This window comes from Oryza glaberrima, chromosome 8 (genome assembly GCF_000147395.1).
Source record: "Oryza glaberrima chromosome 8, OglaRS2, whole genome shotgun sequence".
Lineage (NCBI taxonomy): Eukaryota > Viridiplantae > Streptophyta > Magnoliopsida > Poales > Poaceae > Oryza > Oryza glaberrima.
The window spans coordinates 22,884,123-22,901,937 of record NC_068333.1 but is presented as its reverse complement, the minus strand read 5'-3'; the positions used below and the strand labels follow the sequence as shown (position 1 = coordinate 22,901,937).

At 43.4% G+C, this 17,815-nt stretch overlaps 3 protein-coding genes across 3 annotated transcripts; 2 read left to right on the top strand and 1 right to left on the bottom strand.

Moving 5' to 3' along the window:
* The first annotated feature begins 27 nt into the window (after nucleotides 1–27).
* Nucleotides 28–4,445, top strand: LOC127783274 (probable mitochondrial adenine nucleotide transporter BTL1). The gene is made up of 5 exons (XM_052310511.1): nucleotides 28–432; nucleotides 2,299–2,393; nucleotides 2,871–3,204; nucleotides 3,471–3,708; nucleotides 3,872–4,445. The coding sequence occupies exons 1-5, from the start codon at nucleotides 193–195 to the stop codon at nucleotides 4,120–4,122; spliced, it is 1,158 nt and encodes a 385-aa protein (XP_052166471.1). The 5' UTR covers nucleotides 28–192; the 3' UTR covers nucleotides 4,123–4,445.
* A 1,244-nt stretch (nucleotides 4,446–5,689) lies between these two features.
* LOC127781890 (exocyst complex component EXO70I-like) lies at nucleotides 5,690–7,802 on the top strand. The gene is made up of 2 exons (XM_052308951.1): nucleotides 5,690–5,911; nucleotides 6,441–7,802. Exons 1-2 carry the CDS (start codon nucleotides 5,690–5,692, stop codon nucleotides 7,731–7,733), a joined length of 1,515 nt encoding a protein of 504 aa, XP_052164911.1. The 3' UTR covers nucleotides 7,734–7,802.
* A 753-nt stretch (nucleotides 7,803–8,555) lies between these two features.
* On the bottom strand, nucleotides 8,556–16,346 carry LOC127781889 (pumilio homolog 5-like). The gene is made up of 10 exons (XM_052308950.1): nucleotides 15,993–16,346; nucleotides 14,704–15,346; nucleotides 11,883–13,300; nucleotides 11,644–11,785; nucleotides 11,373–11,480; nucleotides 10,336–10,548; nucleotides 10,141–10,251; nucleotides 9,601–9,795; nucleotides 9,168–9,339; nucleotides 8,556–9,059 (listed from the first exon to the last, which is right to left on the bottom strand). The coding sequence occupies exons 2-10, from the start codon at nucleotides 15,340–15,342 to the stop codon at nucleotides 9,037–9,039; spliced, it is 3,021 nt and encodes a 1,006-aa protein (XP_052164910.1). The 5' UTR covers nucleotides 15,343–15,346; nucleotides 15,993–16,346; the 3' UTR covers nucleotides 8,556–9,036.
* Between the last annotated feature and the right edge of the window lie 1,469 nt (nucleotides 16,347–17,815).

Below are 17,815 nucleotides of genomic sequence, written 5' to 3'. Positions count from 1 at the left end.
GAATTCGATCTCCATTCCGCTATACAAAAATTCTTGCGCTTCGCCACGTCAGCATCCTCCTCCTTCCTTCCTTCCTCTCCTCTCCACCCTTTCCTCCAAAAGCGGCGACGCGCGGCGGCGAGGAGAGGAGCCACCACCATTTTGCGGTTTGCCCCCTGCGGTTTCGCGCATTTGCGTTCCTCTCGATTAGCCATGGGCATGGAGGAGGAGGGGGTGGCGCGCGGCGGCGGCGGCAAGAAGCTCGCGCTCGCCAGCATCGGCTTCGCGGACGTCCGTGTCGGCGCCGTGGCTGGCGGCGGCGGCGCCGGCGCCGGCGGCGGGTACAAGGAGGACTTGTTAGTCGTGGGCCTGCCCAAGGACGACGACTTCGATGTCGCCAAGGTCGTCGGGGACGTGGCCGTCGGGCTCCCGGACGTCGGCGCCGCCGTCAGGGTAAGGGGAGGGACACAGATCTTGGCGTCTGGGGGTAGTGGGATATTGGGACGTTTTGGAGACTGTTTGAGCGGCAAATTTGCAAGCTTGTTTTGTTTAAAACTGGATTTGCTGTGCTTGATTGTTGATGTCGGAATAGGATTTTGCAACTGGGACACCTTGTTCTGATTCATGGAGGGGTTTTTTCATGTTCGATCTGTAGCTGTTTTATCTAGCGAACAGTTCTAATTCGTTGATGGCTTGATGCTTTTCTGTGTTCAGAGTACTTCAGTTTCAGGCTGTCAAGTACTCCGTATATTTCTTTCTTGAAGTTTCAGCTCCTGATTTTCATTATTCGTTTCAACTCTATTTTAAGTCTTCTTTTTAACTGTTTGATGTACCAGTTTCAAGTCTAAGTACTTCAACTTTTTAATTTCTTAACTATTTGGATAATTTTGTTGACGGTGTACTCTTGAATCTTGATCTGTGTACTTCTGATAAAGACATAAAGGCTCAGCTACACGTTGCAATTTTTATTAGTTAATGTACTGTTAAAAATCTGCTTTTGTCGGAAAGTTTCTTTCATGCTTATTGGAGTATTTTCTTGATCTAGGCGCATTCCAAATGGTTTCTGTTGGCTCGTTTTGGTGAAGTACTGAAGTGTACAGGTTATAGGAAGCTGTGACCTCGTTTTTGCCCCCCTGTTTAGCTTGCTTTAGCTACTTGTTTATCCAGTTAAGTGATGAACTAGTGTTACTTATTATGGCACTATTTATTTAGGATTAGTTCAACGCGTTCGTCCTATTTCCCATTGCCATGTGCCAGTAGACGACACGTGCTGACTGCTGACTAGTATTCTTTGTATTGATCGTAGGCAGATATTTCTTCAGAAATAGACGTCGAGCCAAATACTTGACAACCACATATAGAAATACGAGTAAACTGTCCGAAAACATTATTCACGGTGAACAACCCTTTTACAGTTTTACAGTATTTTATATATTTCATATATATGGAAATTGTGGGACAATAAACTTCTGGCTGTCAGCGATCATCAGCTCTGTTTTAGTGTGAGTAGGGCAAGTTTTTTTTTTTGTGTGTTATCTGATTAAGTCAATTAGTTTTCATCGGGTTGAGAATAGTCTTCTAGAATTTGGTAGGATGAGATGTTTCTTTCAACGAAGACACCAATTTTGTCATCTGGTACCTGAGATTTTTCTTGGTCTTCTCAAATCTACCATGTGTAGAAAAGAGTGGTCTTTTAGTTGTTATCCCTTATTTTTCCCCTTCCAATTTCCAACACCGAATTTGGACTGGATCATGTGAAATAACATTCAAATTTGCCCTACTACTAGTGATGTTGCCTCTGTGGAGGAACTTTCGTGCTGACAATTAAGCAAACCCAGCACACTGTAGTTTAGGAACTCACAATTTTGATCAAATTTTCAAACCGGAAATGTGTCCTGGAAAGTTAATGCTGTAGTTTGGATTAGATACAGATGACAGGCAAGAAGTAGTGACCGAACACAAAATAATTACTTGAATACCTCGGGTACCTTCCAGATCCATTTAGGTGTTTATAGCATAGAAATCCACAAACAAGTGCAGTCAGTAATTGGACATATAGCTTCCGCTTTCTTTCCTATTCAAAAGGGAAAATATTGAATTTATAGCTTTGCAGTGGGTGATGAAAAGTTCGTTGCAATCATCTCCATAGCAGCTCTACCACATCAAAACGCTTGTAGGTGTTTTTTTGGATGCATTCAGGGTTAACACTTCCAGAAATAGTTCTTTCACTGATTTATATTCTACCCAAAGTTGTTCGTAAGTTTTAAATCATGGTGTTGTTAATTGTTAACATTGGAACCATTACTATATCTTATGCAGAATTTCCTGAGGAATAGAGAAGTTGGAGAATTCGTGAGTGGGGCATTAGCTGGTGCTATGACTAAAGCTGTTCTTGCTCCTCTAGAAACTATCAGGTATTCACTTTACATCCATCACTGCATTCATTTACTCACTTCTGTAACATTGTCTTCTTTTCTGATTACATGGTTTAGTTGGCTTGGTGATTAAGTAGGCTCTTGGAGTACCAGCTGCTTTTCTTTTTTGCTTTGTTTATTTTTTGTTGGTACACTTGAGGAGATTTCTAGAATTATGCCTTATAAACATAATTGAGATCAGTTCTTTACCATTATGTTTCTCGGCTTTGTTGAACAGTCGTATGCACCATTTAGTTCAAATGTTAGAATCAAAATATAGTAGTTGCTTGATTGTTTCTTTTATTATGAACAACGGATATTTACTAACAAAGTACTCGTAGTCATATAAGCTTAAGCTTAGTCACAAAATAAAAAAAAGGAGTGGTCATTTTTTTTGTGTGTGTGTGTTTTACAAAAAAATATTTTCAATCGACTGCTGTTGAATTATGCATTATGTTACATGGTGTCTGATTTCAGGACAAGAATGGTTGTTGGGGTAGGATCAAAACACATTTTTGGTAGTTTTGTGGAGATCGTCGAACAAAATGGCTGGCAAGGACTCTGGGCAGGTAATACAATAAATATGCTTCGGATTATTCCAACTCAAGCACTTGAGCTTGGCACATTTGAGTGTGTCAAAAGGAGCATGACAGAAGCACAAGAGAAATGGAAGGAAGATGGGTGCCCAAATATACAAATTGGCAATTTGAAAATGGAGCTACCACTTCACTTGCTCTCTCCAATTGCTGTTGGTGGTGCGGCTGCTGGAATAGTTAGCACCTTAGTGTGCCATCCTCTTGAGGTTCTTAAGGTACTTCATAATCTACAGCGTATTAATGGTCTAAACTATCTGTTGGCTTTTCCAGCTGTGAAAATTGGAATTCATGATGTGTTTTATGCTATATTTCCTTTTTAATTAAACTGTAGGTTTTGTAGTTCTATGTTCAAAGTAGTGCAAAATACTGACAAACTTCAAAATAGTTTTATGTAGCTTGAGTCTGATTATTTTTTATATCTTTCTGCTGGCAAGCCATTTATCCATGTACATCAGTCTGATACTCTGATGTTCTATCATAGGACCGCCTGACTGTCAACCGTGAGGCTTATCCAAGTATCGGCCTTGCCTTCAACAAGATATACCAAACTGATGGTATTGGTGGTCTCTATGCTGGCCTCTGCCCAACACTAGTTGGCATGCTTCCTTATAGCACCTGCTACTATTTCATGTATGAGACGATCAAGACTTCTTATTGCCGTGCACATAAAAAGAAGTCCTTGAGCCGTCCTGAGCTACTCATTATTGGAGCTCTTTCAGGTTAGCATTCAGTGCCACTTCACCTGCTGATTAGAAATTCACTAGCTAACAATTTAATTCCCAAAAATTCTGATAAACCTGAGAAATGGGATAATTCACGAGAAGTTTAGCATTTGATTTGAGTATACCCCTCTTTTCACAATTTTGATGTTGGATCTTCTAGGTCTAACTTCAAGTACAATAAGCTTCCCTCTGGAAGTGGCGAGGAAGCGGCTTATGGTTGGAACCCTGCAAGGGAAATGCCCGCCCCACATGATCGCGGCCTTAGCTGAGGTGTTCCAAGAGGAGGGCATCAAGGGACTTTACCGCGGATGGGCCGCAAGCTCCCTGAAGGTGATGCCGACCTCCGGCATTACCTGGATGTTCTATGAGGCATGGAAGGACATTCTTTTGGCTCCAGAGCTGCACACCTAGCACTAGCAGTCTAGCATGCCTGGAATTGTTCAACATGGCAGGCATTGCTACAGAATAAATTTCTTGTGCTGTGAGGCAGTGTGGGATTTCCTTTTTTTTTTTTCTTCTTTGAAATCCCACACATGCCAGTCATCTAGCTAAGAGGCCATTTTGTGCCAATGATTAGAAGCATTAGTTAATTGGCTTTATTCAACCTGGATTGTTTAAGCCAGTAATTGTTGACAAGGGGGGCAGACATTCCATGCCATGTGGCTTGAGTTATGCATTGCCCCCAAAATTCTGTGAAATTCCCCAAGTAATGAAGAAAAGGGGGTTAATTCCCAGAGTAGCCTTTGTACGAATGTGTGATTCAGAAATGCTATCTGCCATTCTTTTTCTGCAAATTGCCGTACATTACAACAAAATTACAATGTGATTCTTGTCGGATGCATGCTGTTGTTTCTCAGAATTAAGACAGTAGGAGGTGAAGTCTCCAAAGATAGATAGCCATTTGCCCTCTGCAGCAGCTAAAATTCAAGTGCTTTGCTCTCACCGAAAAGCTTGTCCTGTTCTCCAATGTTACCTTTCACTCGGTTCAGAGATATTGCACCATGATGTATTGTGGAAATGAACAGAGATCACTCAGAGTAACACTACAACATACAGACTTATATTTTTAACTGTCAGATGAATGCATTCCAATAATTCTTCAGAAAATCTTGCATGAAACTATGTAGTAATCGTAAGCATACTCTTGTTATTATTGTACTAAATGGAGGTACATGCAACTTCTTGTTTATAAGCTTACATATATTAGACGATCGACCTGTTTAGTTGTTGTTTAAGCTCAACCTCTGTTTGTGTTGATACTGAATGAAAGCTCTGTTTGGTAAACAGAAAAAAAAAATGCATTTTATTGAAATTCAAATTTTTTTGCCATGAAGTTTACTTAAGAAATTATTTGCTCTAGTTACCCATTAAGTGTTCAATTATATAATGCATGGCTATTAGTGGTTAACACAGAGGAAGGCGTCGCCATATGCCGGCCATGTGCGCCCACGCTTCCACTCCGGCGATCGCCGGCGGCGACACGGTTCTCGAACAGCTCCGTGCCTCGCGCGCCGCGATCGTCTCGGTCCTCGCGACCGCGGTGGAGGCCGAGGCTGCCATCGACGCCGCCGGCGACCGCCTCGGCGACATGTACAGCGGCTTGCCGTCGTCCTCCCAGCTCCAGTCCCAGGCGGTGGCGGCGCGCGCCCTGCGCGCGCGCATCGACCGCGCCGTGGCGCCGGCGGGGCCCCTCCTCGCGGCGCTCCGCCGCGTGTCGGCGCTCGCGGAGGAGGCCGCGGCGGCGCTCCCGGCGGCGGACCCGGGCGACGCCGGGGGCGCGGCGGCGTTCGTCGGCCGCGTGGACCGGCTGCGCGACGCCGTCGAGGAGGCGGTGGCGCGCGGGGACGAGGCCGTGAGGCGGGTGGAGGAGGCGGTGGGGTTCCTCGGCCGGACCAAGGCCGCCGGGCGCGGCCGCGTGCGGCGGCTGGCCGAGGCGGCGGCGGCGCTGCGCGCGGTGCACGAGGCGGAGGCGGAGGAGATGCGCTTCGAGGGCCCGCTCGACGAGGCGCTGCTCGGCCTCCAGGACCTCTTCGAGGCGCTCCTGCTCCGCCTCAAGCACCCCGGCGGCGGCGGCGAGGTGAGCGACGTGGAGGAGGAGTACGAGCTGGGCACGGATGACGAGGTGGACGCCGCGGCGAGGATTGCAAGGACGCTCGCCGGCAACGACTGCTTGGACATCTGCCTCGATATCTACGTCAAGGTTAGCTGACGTCACCATTCCTCGCCGTGGCAGTTAGTTTGTTTACTTTTTTTTTCTTTAAAATCCAATATAAATAGTTGCAAAAAGTTCTAGAAAAAATTATAATGTAGACCATAATGATATTTATAAATTCATAAAAAATCAAGCTCAAATCCAATCTATATGTTGAGAGAGAGAGAAGGACAAATTTAAATGTGAACAGTGCGTTACTATTCGAGGTTACAATAACCTGAGTAAATAGTCTAGTGGGCTAAGTAGCATCTAAAATTCTGAGCTTAAATCTCATTCTCTAAAAAAAAAGGTTTACTATTTATATGTTAGATTTGTCTTTTTTATATCTCATCGTCGTCACGTCGTGTGAGTTGCGTTTGGACTTAAAATTCTATGGTGTGGTATATAAATATTGTCAAATTCTTTTGAGAATTTTTTAGAACCATTTAGATAATTTTTAAACAAGCCAGGGACATCTCCTCAAGGATCAAAATAGTTTTCCGAGTAATAACTGAAATAACTGTCGCTGTGACGTCAGGTGAGGTACAGGAGAGCGGCGAAGGCGATGATGCGGCTGAACCCGGAGTACCTCAAGTCGTACACGCCGGAGGACGTCGACGCCATGGAGTGGGAGGCGCTCGAGTCGGCCATGGCGCTGTGGGGCCCGCACTTCCACGTGGCCATCTCCGGCGTGCTGGCGGCGGAGCGCCGGCTCTGCGCGCGCGTGCTCGCGCCCCTCCCGCCGGCGGTCTGGCCGGAGTGCTTCGCCAAGATCGCCGCCCGCATCGCCGCCGCGTTCTTCCGCTTCGCCGACGGCGTCGCCGCCGCCGCGGCGCGCGAGCCGCAGCGGCTGTTCAGGCTGCTCGACATGCTCGACGCGGTAGCCCGGGAGAGGGGCCGCCTCGACGAGCTCTTCTCCGGCGAGTCGGCCACGCTGCTCGCCATCCGCGAGCGCGCGCGCGAGGTGGAGCGCGCCCTCGCGCGCGCCGCCGCCGCCGCGTTCTACGAGTTCGGCCTCCGCGTCGAGACGCACTACGTCGCCGCCGCCGCCACCGGCGAGTCCGGGCACGTGCCCAAGATCGTGCGCTACGCCGTGAACTACCTCAAGTGCCTCGCGTCCGACGACTACCGTGGCACCATGGACGCCGCGCTGCGCGCCGGCGCCGGCGACGACGACGGCGGCGACAGCGAGGCGCTCGCGGAGGCGGCGTCGAACGTGCTGGAGGCGCTGCACCGGCACGTCGAGGCGGCGCGCCGCGCGCTCCCGGACGCGGTGGCGTCGCACGTCATGGCCATGAACTCCTACTGGTACATCTACATGCGCGCCAGGGGATCGGAGCTAGCCAGCCTCGTCGGCGACGACACGATGCGGCGGCGGTACAAGGCGTCGGCGGAGGAGGCGGCGTGGGAGTACCAGGACGCGGCGTGGGGCCCGCTCGTCCGCCTCGTCAGCGGCAGCAGCTCCGGCGCGGCCAAGGCGTGGCCGTCGCCGGAGGAGGCGAGGAAGAAGGCGGCGGCGTTCGCCGACGCGCTGGAGGAGCGGGCGCGGCGGCACGGCGCGGAGTACAAGATACCGGACGGCGACCTCCGGGAGCAGATCAAGGCGGCGGCGGCGAAGGCGGTGCGCGGCGCCTACGCCGGGTTCCTCAGGGCGAACGACAGCGCGGTGGCTTCCGGCGGCGGCCGGCGGGAGTTCCTGCCGGTGGACGCCATTGAGGGGATGGTGCGGCGGGTGTTCGACGAAATGGGCGACGGCGGCGGCGTCGCCGGCAGCGCTGGCCGGACGAGGAGCCGACGGCAGAGTGGCAATCTTGAGGGGTTTGAGGGCTAATTGAACCCACAGTGGCGCATTTGGCGCCAATATATCTTTTAAATTTTGATGGCGTTTTCATTTAAGTGTGGATTAGAATACGTTCGTCAATTTGTTCTCTTTGTGGATTATGGTTAAGAATAAGAATGCATTTTATTCACAAATATGATCAACCAGGTAAATCCCAAGATTTAAACGTGATAATTAAATTTCATGATATCAGTTTGCCAAGGCAGCATACTGAGTTTCTAACCATTGATAATTAAATTATGAGTGAAATGCACTTTATGCCATATTTTGTTGTTAAATTTTTATTTTGGATCACCCTTTATTCAACCTTTTTACTTTGAACTACTCCCTTTGTTTTAGGTTATAAGATGTTTTGACTTTCGTCGAAGTCAAACTGTTTTATCCCCGCAAAAAAAAGTCAAACTATTTTAAATTTGGCCAATTTATAAACAAATATAGTAATATTTATATTATAAAATTAGTTTTATTAAATTGATAATTAAATATATTTTTATAATAAATTTATCTTGGATTAAAAATATTACTATTTTTTCTATAAGCCTAATCAAACTTGAAACTTAAAACAGTTTGACTTTAACCAAAGTCAAAACATCTTATATTGAAATGGAAGGACTAGGTAACTTTACTTTTCCTATACAATGGATCACCTCAAATCATATCACAACAACCTCGAACACATCAATAACAACTGCCGGCGAACTTCACCATTTATACACATGCCGTACCTTTGCCAAAAAGACATTACGTATGGCAAGTGAAGAGTTAAGAATCTTAGGATGGCCCATTGTGCAACAAAAATGAAAAGATTAGACATAAGATGATAACTTTGGCAATAAAATATGGCCCAAAGTACAGTTCGTTCTTAAATTATATACCTTTTCTTCATAGCGGATGAACAGCTTCTGCCTATAAATCTAGCAAATATATGCATCACAATATCACATGATTGGACACATCAAATTGGCGCACAGCTGCGATTCAAGCCACTAAGCAAGCGATTACATTACCAAGCAGTCGATAATTTATCGCATACAAGCCACTAAATCTTCTTTTGCAAACAGCTACCCAACTATTACAGTACCATTATTGATTCTATAAATAAGCAAACCCCTAACATAGATACACTGATGCACACCACTAAACTGTATCTAGCACCTAGGCTACCAACTAATGAGAGTCACTTATGTACAATCTGAAGGAGACAAGAGTTTTGTTAGCCCTTCTGGAAGCACTGGAGGTTGTTCATCTTGAGGGCTCCAAGCATACACCTCCAGTGAAGAAATATGCTAATTTTTCAAGAATCTGACTCGGTGTCTCCTGAAAGTATCAAAGCATAAATAGAGTCAATTGAATGTTGCACTTGAAGGTTGAAGAAAACCAAAGAGAGGATGCAGTTAGAAGTAAAAAGTAGAAGAGGATGATCACCTTCACCACAAAGTTGCTCAACTCGGCTCACAATATGCTTGCCATAGGTGTACTTCCTTAATGCTTGCAGATGGCCCTTCACACGGCTGAGCAGGAGCTCTCTCTGTTGCTCGTTGCATGTTTCAAGTATCTTCTGAACTACATAGTTTGCATACTGGTCCTTCATCATCGCCTAAATGTGTAAAAGGTTGTTAGCAAATCAATTCGTACGAAAACCGCAGGAAAGAAAATTGTGGAATCTAAGAGATGCTATATTAGATATAGTGAATAGTATATCGGTTTTTATCTAATTTTTTCGTGGATGCTAAAAACACGGGATGCTACTGCATACTGGTTATCCCGCTAATTCAGGCTTTGCTCCCTGTGCCTGAGAGAGGGAGGGAGAGAACTGAATGAAAATATTTGATTTACAGTATCAACTTCTCAAACATACCAGCAAGTTATCATTGCCCTCAGTCTGCTTCACAATCTCCCGGATCAGAAGATCTCGCTCTGTCATATCCCCATGTTGAAAGCACTTCTCTATCACATTTGATGCGAATTTGTTTTGACTCATGGTAACAACCTGCCCAGCCAATTTACTGATAATTTGGGTCCTTTCATGTCCCCTTCCTCTTTCCAAAACATGCTACAAAAGAGAAAGGAAAAACAACGAGCTGACAAGTAAGAATACAAGATGACATAAAATTGAGTTCAGTCACTTCATTATGGCATCATTCACTAAAGATATGCATGTAGATTTCAGTGCTAACTGCCAACAAATGAGCCAACACACTTCATAACATGCAATGCATTCTACGTCTGTTACACACAGTCTGATCATTTACTAGTCAAGAAACTGTTTGAAATTATCATATTTCAGCAAGGCAGGATTGACTGATTGACAGGGTATTATTCCGCAGTTGTGATGGGTACTGCCAAGGAAATAGGAATTTGGGCAGCAAGTATTGCATCAGCTTGTAGACAAATTTACCTGTGTAACATAGTTGCCATACTGATCTTGTGCGAGGACGCAAGCCGACTCCAGTATCTCATCTATTATGCACTGGCCTTGTGAATCACCACCGCAGTGCTCCAAAACTCTCTACCAAGTAGGATAAAGATTAATGAGAAAGCTGGCCACCAAGCTCTAGCACAGAACACATCTCAAATATTATTCTGAAATTACCTGAATAACACGGCAACCATATGGGTGCATTGAAAGGCTGGCCACCTGCCCCCGAAAAGCAGATACTACAAAGCCAATATGTTCTGTAGGAACACATTCAATGCACTTCTGTATAACATGGTTCCCATTTTGATCACGGACACATCGCATAATGTTTCCATCAAGCTCACGAACTAGTTCTATTTTTTGGTCAAGTTCCATAACTTCAAGAGCCTACATGTTTTAAAATACAAGTTAGGTAAATATAGTACTGGTAACAGATCATAGATGGTACTAAGCTGCATCTCGTATTCTCGTCGCAGTGTTGCATGTATGTGCATCCATGTCATGCCAATGAACATTCGCCAGGTCCACACAATACTTGCAGGAGGACATAAAATAGCTATTTCTAGGCATACAAAAGTAGTTTATTTTGAATTCCCCAGGCAAAATTTCCCCAAAATACTGTAATGATTGCATACACAGATATAGAACATGGATACCCTTGTGTATCTCGTGTACAGCCGAGTACTTCTAATCTCGTGTACCACTTGTTTCTCGTGTACAACTGAGTACTTCTACTCTCTTAAAGACATTTCTTAATTTCTAAAATATTTTAGTTCTCTTCAAAGTTCTCAAGTTCAAAAGGCTGAGGACCTATGGAACATTCAGTAGAGCTAGATGGTTAATGTAAGGTTGATAGTAACCTTTAATACTCTGCATATAATCGATGTTAAAAAAAAATCTAAATAAGCTACATCAGAACTTCAAATCAATAGGCAATAGCCAATAAGTAATACACCTTTCAAGATCAGAAGTATAGCTAGCAAAGGCACACAGTCATAGACAACCTGAAACCATCTATCGCTAACCCATGTATTCTATGGTATTGTCCAACCAGTTATTTAAGTTTAAAGTTTTCCACAGATAAACCCAAAAATCTGCTATAAAAAAAAGAACCGCATACCCACAGTCCAATATTTTTATAGTTGCCATCAAAGTATTCAAAAGCATTCTTGATTTTAGGAAAGATAAAATAAGAAAAAGGTAAAGATTACCTTTTGAATTACTCGGCATCCATACATTTGAAGGCTCAAAGGTAAAACATGGCCAACAAGCTTAGTGGCAAGATCCCTCCTTTGTTCAGGAGTTCCATGTTCGAAGAACTGCAGATATTATATGTCATTTCTTCACATATGATAAAACTCAGAGTTGTTATTGGTCACAAGGCATAGTTATGTAAGATGAAGTGACTAGACCACAACATGCAACACATGATTTTTACCACAGATAATAGGCATTGACATATTAACTCTTACAGCAGCATACCTTTTGGATCACATAATTCCCAAACACATCAGTCATTAATGATGAAGCATGAGGGAGAACTTCTGCAAACACAGATGCCTTCTCTTCAGCAGTGCAGTTCTCTAACTTCTGTTGGATGAATCGGCTGCCATGTTGGTCAGCGCTGAGATAAAAAATACATCAGGAATTAATGACCAAAAGTTGTATATGAGTAGACATGTCTAAGACAGAACAACTAAAAGGAACACCTCGAGACTAACCTGTATTCTACTATACGGCCTGCAATATCAGATAGTTCAACCCTGCGAGCCCTGTTAGACTTGAGTTCTTCCAGGAAGGAACATGCCTTTGGGTCATCGAATTTCTCCCTTTCTCGCTGCCCTTGAACACCAGAATAAGCGGTCATATTTCTTGAGGGAGTTTGGAATCTCACAGAATCATTTCTCCTACCAGGAGAAAATACTCCAGTGAAAGTCTGTCCCTGAAACACTGGGCTTGTTGGGTAAGTCATTGGTGCTCCAACATATGGTGTCATGCCTTGATAATTTGGAGCGGCCCCTCCTCTTCTGGCTGCAGGAGAGTTATAAATTCCAGTTCTTGGAAGTTGAAGCCTCTGATCAGATGGATACGCAGGCTGGGATAATACCTTTTGGGGATCAAAACTATCAGCAGGATTTCCAACAACACTAACCCTTGGTCCCATTGTATTGTATTGATTTATACCAGCATATGAAAGTAAAGAAGGATGCTGAAAGAACTGAAAGAAGTTTGGGTCAGGAACGGATGGCTGCATGGTGACCCCAAGTTGTTGTCCATACATTTTATATGGCTGAACAAATTCTGCTCCTGCACTAAGATTCCCTGGTGAAGGAAAACCAGATGGTCTACCACTAAAGCTTGGAGTAATAGGGCTGTCAACAGGTGTAGCAACAGAAACCTGGGGAGCATAGCTAGTCATAACAGGTGGTAAAGCTGAACCACTCAAAGCATATCCAGCAGTTCCAAATGGTGTTGGCAATACACTAGCCGGATGCAAATTTTGATAGTAAGGGCTTCCAAAAGAATTTGGTGCATAAAAAGGTGTTGTCATACCAGGCGGTGGTAAAAATTGCTGCATGTCACCAGTTGGTAATTTTAATTGAGTATGCGACAAGTTCTCAACAAAAGGAACATGGGGAAGATGTGTTCCTTGAGGAATCATTTGAATAGGATCACCCTGGACTAAAGGTGAGGGGCCAAACTGCTGCAAGACATTGTCCGGCCACTGCTGCTTAACATGTATGGTATCATGGCTATCCAAACTTATCCTCAGATTCTTCATATTGGAGTTCACAGTATCTAGTTCAGTCAGAATAGAACCGCTGCCAGGCACATCATTCCCATGCTTGATGTCTATGCTAGGCTTCTCTTGCTGAGAAGTTTGCATACTGGGGTTGTTATCAGGACTTGATGAACTGGGAACAGATGTAGATGAAATACTGTTGCTATGCGTACTTCTCACTGTGTTAGTCACAGGAACAGGTGTCCATGAATTCAACCCAGATGTCTTGACAGCATCAATTGAAAAATTCGTTGATGAGTTAATGTCAGAATGGTCAGATATACCATCACCAGTATTGCTATTTGATGGATGAGTAGAACTGTCATACAAAGAAGCGGCTTTCTGCTGAAAACTCTCCTAAAAAGATATAAAACAGATGATGAGAATATCAACTATAATATGCATGAAAATAAATCAAAGCAATACTTCAAACTTCATTTGCAAGTGAAGACAGGAAAGAAATCAATAATTCATTATCAAAAGAAACAACCAAATACGATTTGGTCAAATCCCAAGCTCAACAATTTATCATGCCATTGTACACTAGTGACTTTGGTAGGGTGCATATGAGAATGACTATGAATTTTAATAAAATACCTCCTTTTATTTATTTTACAGTTTCATAGATTAACTAATTAAACATTATGACCTTAGAGATATAACAGAAAAGTAGAGTTGTCCATGACATGAAATATTCAACCACCAACGATGTTCTAATACAGATTAGCACAATTGGCAGCATCCTGTAACACATAACAGAGTTATTATACTATAGATGGTAAATAACTAAAGACACTACAGAACTCCACTCCGCAAAGAAGGAATGCCAAATTGAACTTTGATCAGTTATAAGGAATCTTGACAAGCTCTTGAACTATAGCAAAATAGCAAAGGAAATTCCAAGGTTTAAGTAGGGCTGGTTAGGCTAGTGACTTTCAGAAAAGCAAAATAGCTGATGAAAATGTCATAATTATTTGCTGCCTGCTGCAAAATTTGCTGTGAGTTAACAACTTAACACTAACTGGTTTGGACACTCCAAACCCATGCAACATGTGGCAGATATAAAACACTGTATGGCAGCTTAGAAATAGAACACTGCAAACATCTTCAACACTTTTTGTATGGTATGTACAATAATAGCAGAGAAATTCATGATCATTTTTGAACTAGAAGATTGAGGCAATTAACTGTAGATTTACGATAATTATATAGATGTAAGTGATTTGGCAATTTGGATATTGTACTTTACTACTGATAGTTTGACTGTCACATCGCCTTTCTCTTGTTCTCAAATACTAGCTAAATACCCATGTGTTGCAATAGGATTTACAATAAAGCCCAAAAGGCAAAATAAAAGTATTCCCACTCTAATCATCATATCATACTTGGTACAATTTTGTACATGTATGTGAGCTACACAGTTGCTCGTAGCGAGGAACAATTGATATAAATTATCCATATTGTATTTGATTCATATAGTGAACATTGGCCACTACCAATATTCAAAGTAGTATATAGATATGCACTAAGATTAGAGTGATCAGTTCCCCATAAAATGGGAAACCTTAATATTTTCTCACCAAAATAGTGTCATATCATCCTCGAACTCAAGTTGAAAGACTGGGTGACATTGGTAGTGGTTCATTAGCAATTTTGGAAGATACTTTGTGAAATCAAAACATAGGACGATAAAATACATAAATATTTTTATGTGAGACATCAGGGGAGCAGGAGAGGTTTGGATCATGAGGAGCACTCACCGATGCAAAATCTCCAAGATTCATACAAGTATAATGGCTATCAAAGTTGGATCCACTTTTACCAGAACCTTGGGCATCCTCTGCTGAACTTGAATCCAACCTTGGTGACCTATCGTCCTCAGGCTCTTCTCTGTGTGTTGACAGAGTAGATCGAGGAATAAACAAGGAACCTTTGTTGCTGTCATCTTGAGAAACCACTCTCCATTCTTTAACTTTGCCAACCCGGTTCATGAAGCGTCTGCTCTCCCTAGACATAAGTGGTGGCGGAAGCCTTGGGTTCAAATTGACCTTGGAGCCATAATAGTCACAGTATGCCGGATCAGCACGTAGCTGCTCCTCAGATTTGGAACTGTCCGCCACGTTTCCCAGCTTCCCCCCTAAAGTGGCTTCCAAGTTCCCACTCTGCTGACCTATCATATGACCAAGAGCAGCAAGAGACCCTTCCATGCTAGGCGGCGCACTTCCGCTGCGATTTGGGACAGACTCCCTCCAGCCCCCATAAACGCCACTGTTATTGTCCACAAACCCCAGACCTTCTCCTGAAAGACTACCCAGTGACGAGTCAAATGCACTGAAGTCCTTGCTCCAGTTACCAGACCCCGTTCCTCCAATTAACCGGACAGCGCTCTCTGTAGCCATCACACTGCAAAGAGAAACTGAATATTCAGTGTTCATCCATCGAATACATTTGCAATTTCCATTCCCCACTTTGCTACTTTCCAAGTCTGGCTATTCAGAATTTACTAGGTTCGATAATGCATTAGGTAACAATATTAGATTGGTGCAAGCAAACAAGTTCCCAATTATACTTCTTGAATAGGGTAAAGAAACAACTGTGGATAAATAAAAACATTAAGCTAAACAACCTCAGGACCTCCCAAAAGGATACAAATGAGGCAGTAAGGAAAACTTGTGATTTGGTGGAATTGGCTAATCGTAAAAATGAAGATTTTTAGTAGCACAATAAAAGGTTATACATAATACTAATAGGCTACATGTTGCAGTCCACCAGCCACAGGCGAACGTAACGTGTGGAATGAGGGGGTTAAGCTGAACCCCTAGCCAACCCAAAAAAAAAAAAAGAAAGGAAGAAAAAAAAAAGGAAACTTGCACCGAAGTCGTTGCTCCTCAGAAAGGGGATTGGGACGAAACCGGATGGGTTAAACGGAGCAGTAATAAAAATCAATCCAAGAAGGAATTTTTATCCATTATATCTCCAATCTACACCGCGCCGGCTCACGAGGTGGCGCGGAGGAGAAGGGCTAGGACTTGGAGAGAGGAACAAATACCTTCAGCCCGATTCCACCCGGCCGCCTCCTGGCTATCTCCTCCGAACCTGCTCGCCGGCCGACGAGGCCACACCCCACCCCACCCCAGGAGGAGGAGCAGCAGCCTAGAGCCAGACCGTGGCTGTTCGCCGCCGCCGGAGGGGGAGCTCGGAGCAGCAGGGTGAGGCCCGTGGTCTCCGGCGGAGGAGGAGGAGGAGGAGAGAGAGAGAGAGAGAGGCGAGGGTTTGGAGAAGCAAAAGCGAAAGAGGAGGAAAAGAGAAGAGGAGAAGAGCAGAGGCGAGGGGTGGCGGCGCCGCTCGAGTCGAGTCGACTTGAGACTTGAGACTTGAGAGGTGAGCTGCGGTGGTGTGGTGGCGTGCAGTGCGAGTGCTACGCTCTCTGCTAGGCTAATCTTCTGGGGTTTTACTGGAGTAATAGCTCGGAAGTATATTCTCTCTTTTTTTAGTTTATTTAAATTGAAATGAGTAAATAAATTATATCTAATAAAGGTGTACTTATCTATCGTAGTCCCTCCGACGTAAGGTAGAGGAGCTGCGTCCGAGGGGAGAGGGGTGGCGGCGTCGCTTGAGTCAAGTCGAGTTGAGCGAAGCCCTCGCTACAGCTGGTGCTGGTGTCGTGTAATGGGATTTCACACCTTTTATTTGTAGTTCATAAGTACATTCTTTTTTTTTCTTTATTTACATCAAAATATGTAAATAAATAGGTATAATTAAGTTGTGCTTATCTGTTTTTGTCAAGAATATCAAATGGTAAAACTTTAACTATATTTATAAACAGTTGGTTCTAATAATTTTGTTTGGCTAACTGGTTTTCTTTTTTAATTTATGTTACAAATAATAATATCATTATGGGCTGCAATATATAATAATTGGGGGAATCATGAAGGTTGGATAACATGCTTTATCTAACTATAATTATATTGGTCAGGTCAGTTTTAAAAAATAGTTGCTTTTTAACCAAGGTAAAACTAAGAGCCACCGCCTAACTATATGGACGGTTGCCCCAATCTCATCGGTGAATAGTAATAATTTTTTGGTGTTATTGTAGGAATTGGAAATTGATTTTTTTCAAACAAATAAAGTAATACTCGATATAGAGATATTTGTTCGTGTTCTTAAAAAAAATAGGTAGTTGTTCTCATTTTCTTTGTGTAGTTTCCGTGGTTCTGTTAGTAAATCGTCTCTCCTAAGCGATGATGTTATTTAAACTGTGTTGACCTTGTCTTGTGTTGCTGTAGTTAGACGTATACGTTTTGGAAGATACGTGAAGGGAAGGTACTCTACTCCTTTTGCATGGAAATTGCTTGACTCGTTCTCAAACTGTACTGTAGACAATCTTACGATGTTTCCACTTAAATGTTATGAAATGCATTCGGCAGTTTCTTCATTACCACATGTTGTCATATTTGAGTATGTAAATACTCCCTCCGTTTCAAAATATTTAACGCCGTTGATTTTTTAGCACATGTTTGACCGTTCGTCTTATTAAAAAATTAAGTAATTATTAATTTTTTTTCCTATCATTTGATTTATTGTTAAATATATTTTTATGTAGGCATATAATTTTACATATTTCACAAAAGTTTTTGAATAAGACGAACGGTCAAACATGTGCTAAAAAGTCAATAGTGTCAAATATTTTGAAACGGAGGGAGTAATTCACGCCTTCCAATCAATTTAAGTTATATACGAGGAGTACTGAAGCAAGTCTAATTATAAAACGGTGCAAATTAATCAACAAAGCCAACGAAGCCACCGGTTATGCTGAATAAATCAATACATCATCCATATAGCACCGTGTATTGTGATGGCACTACTAATGAC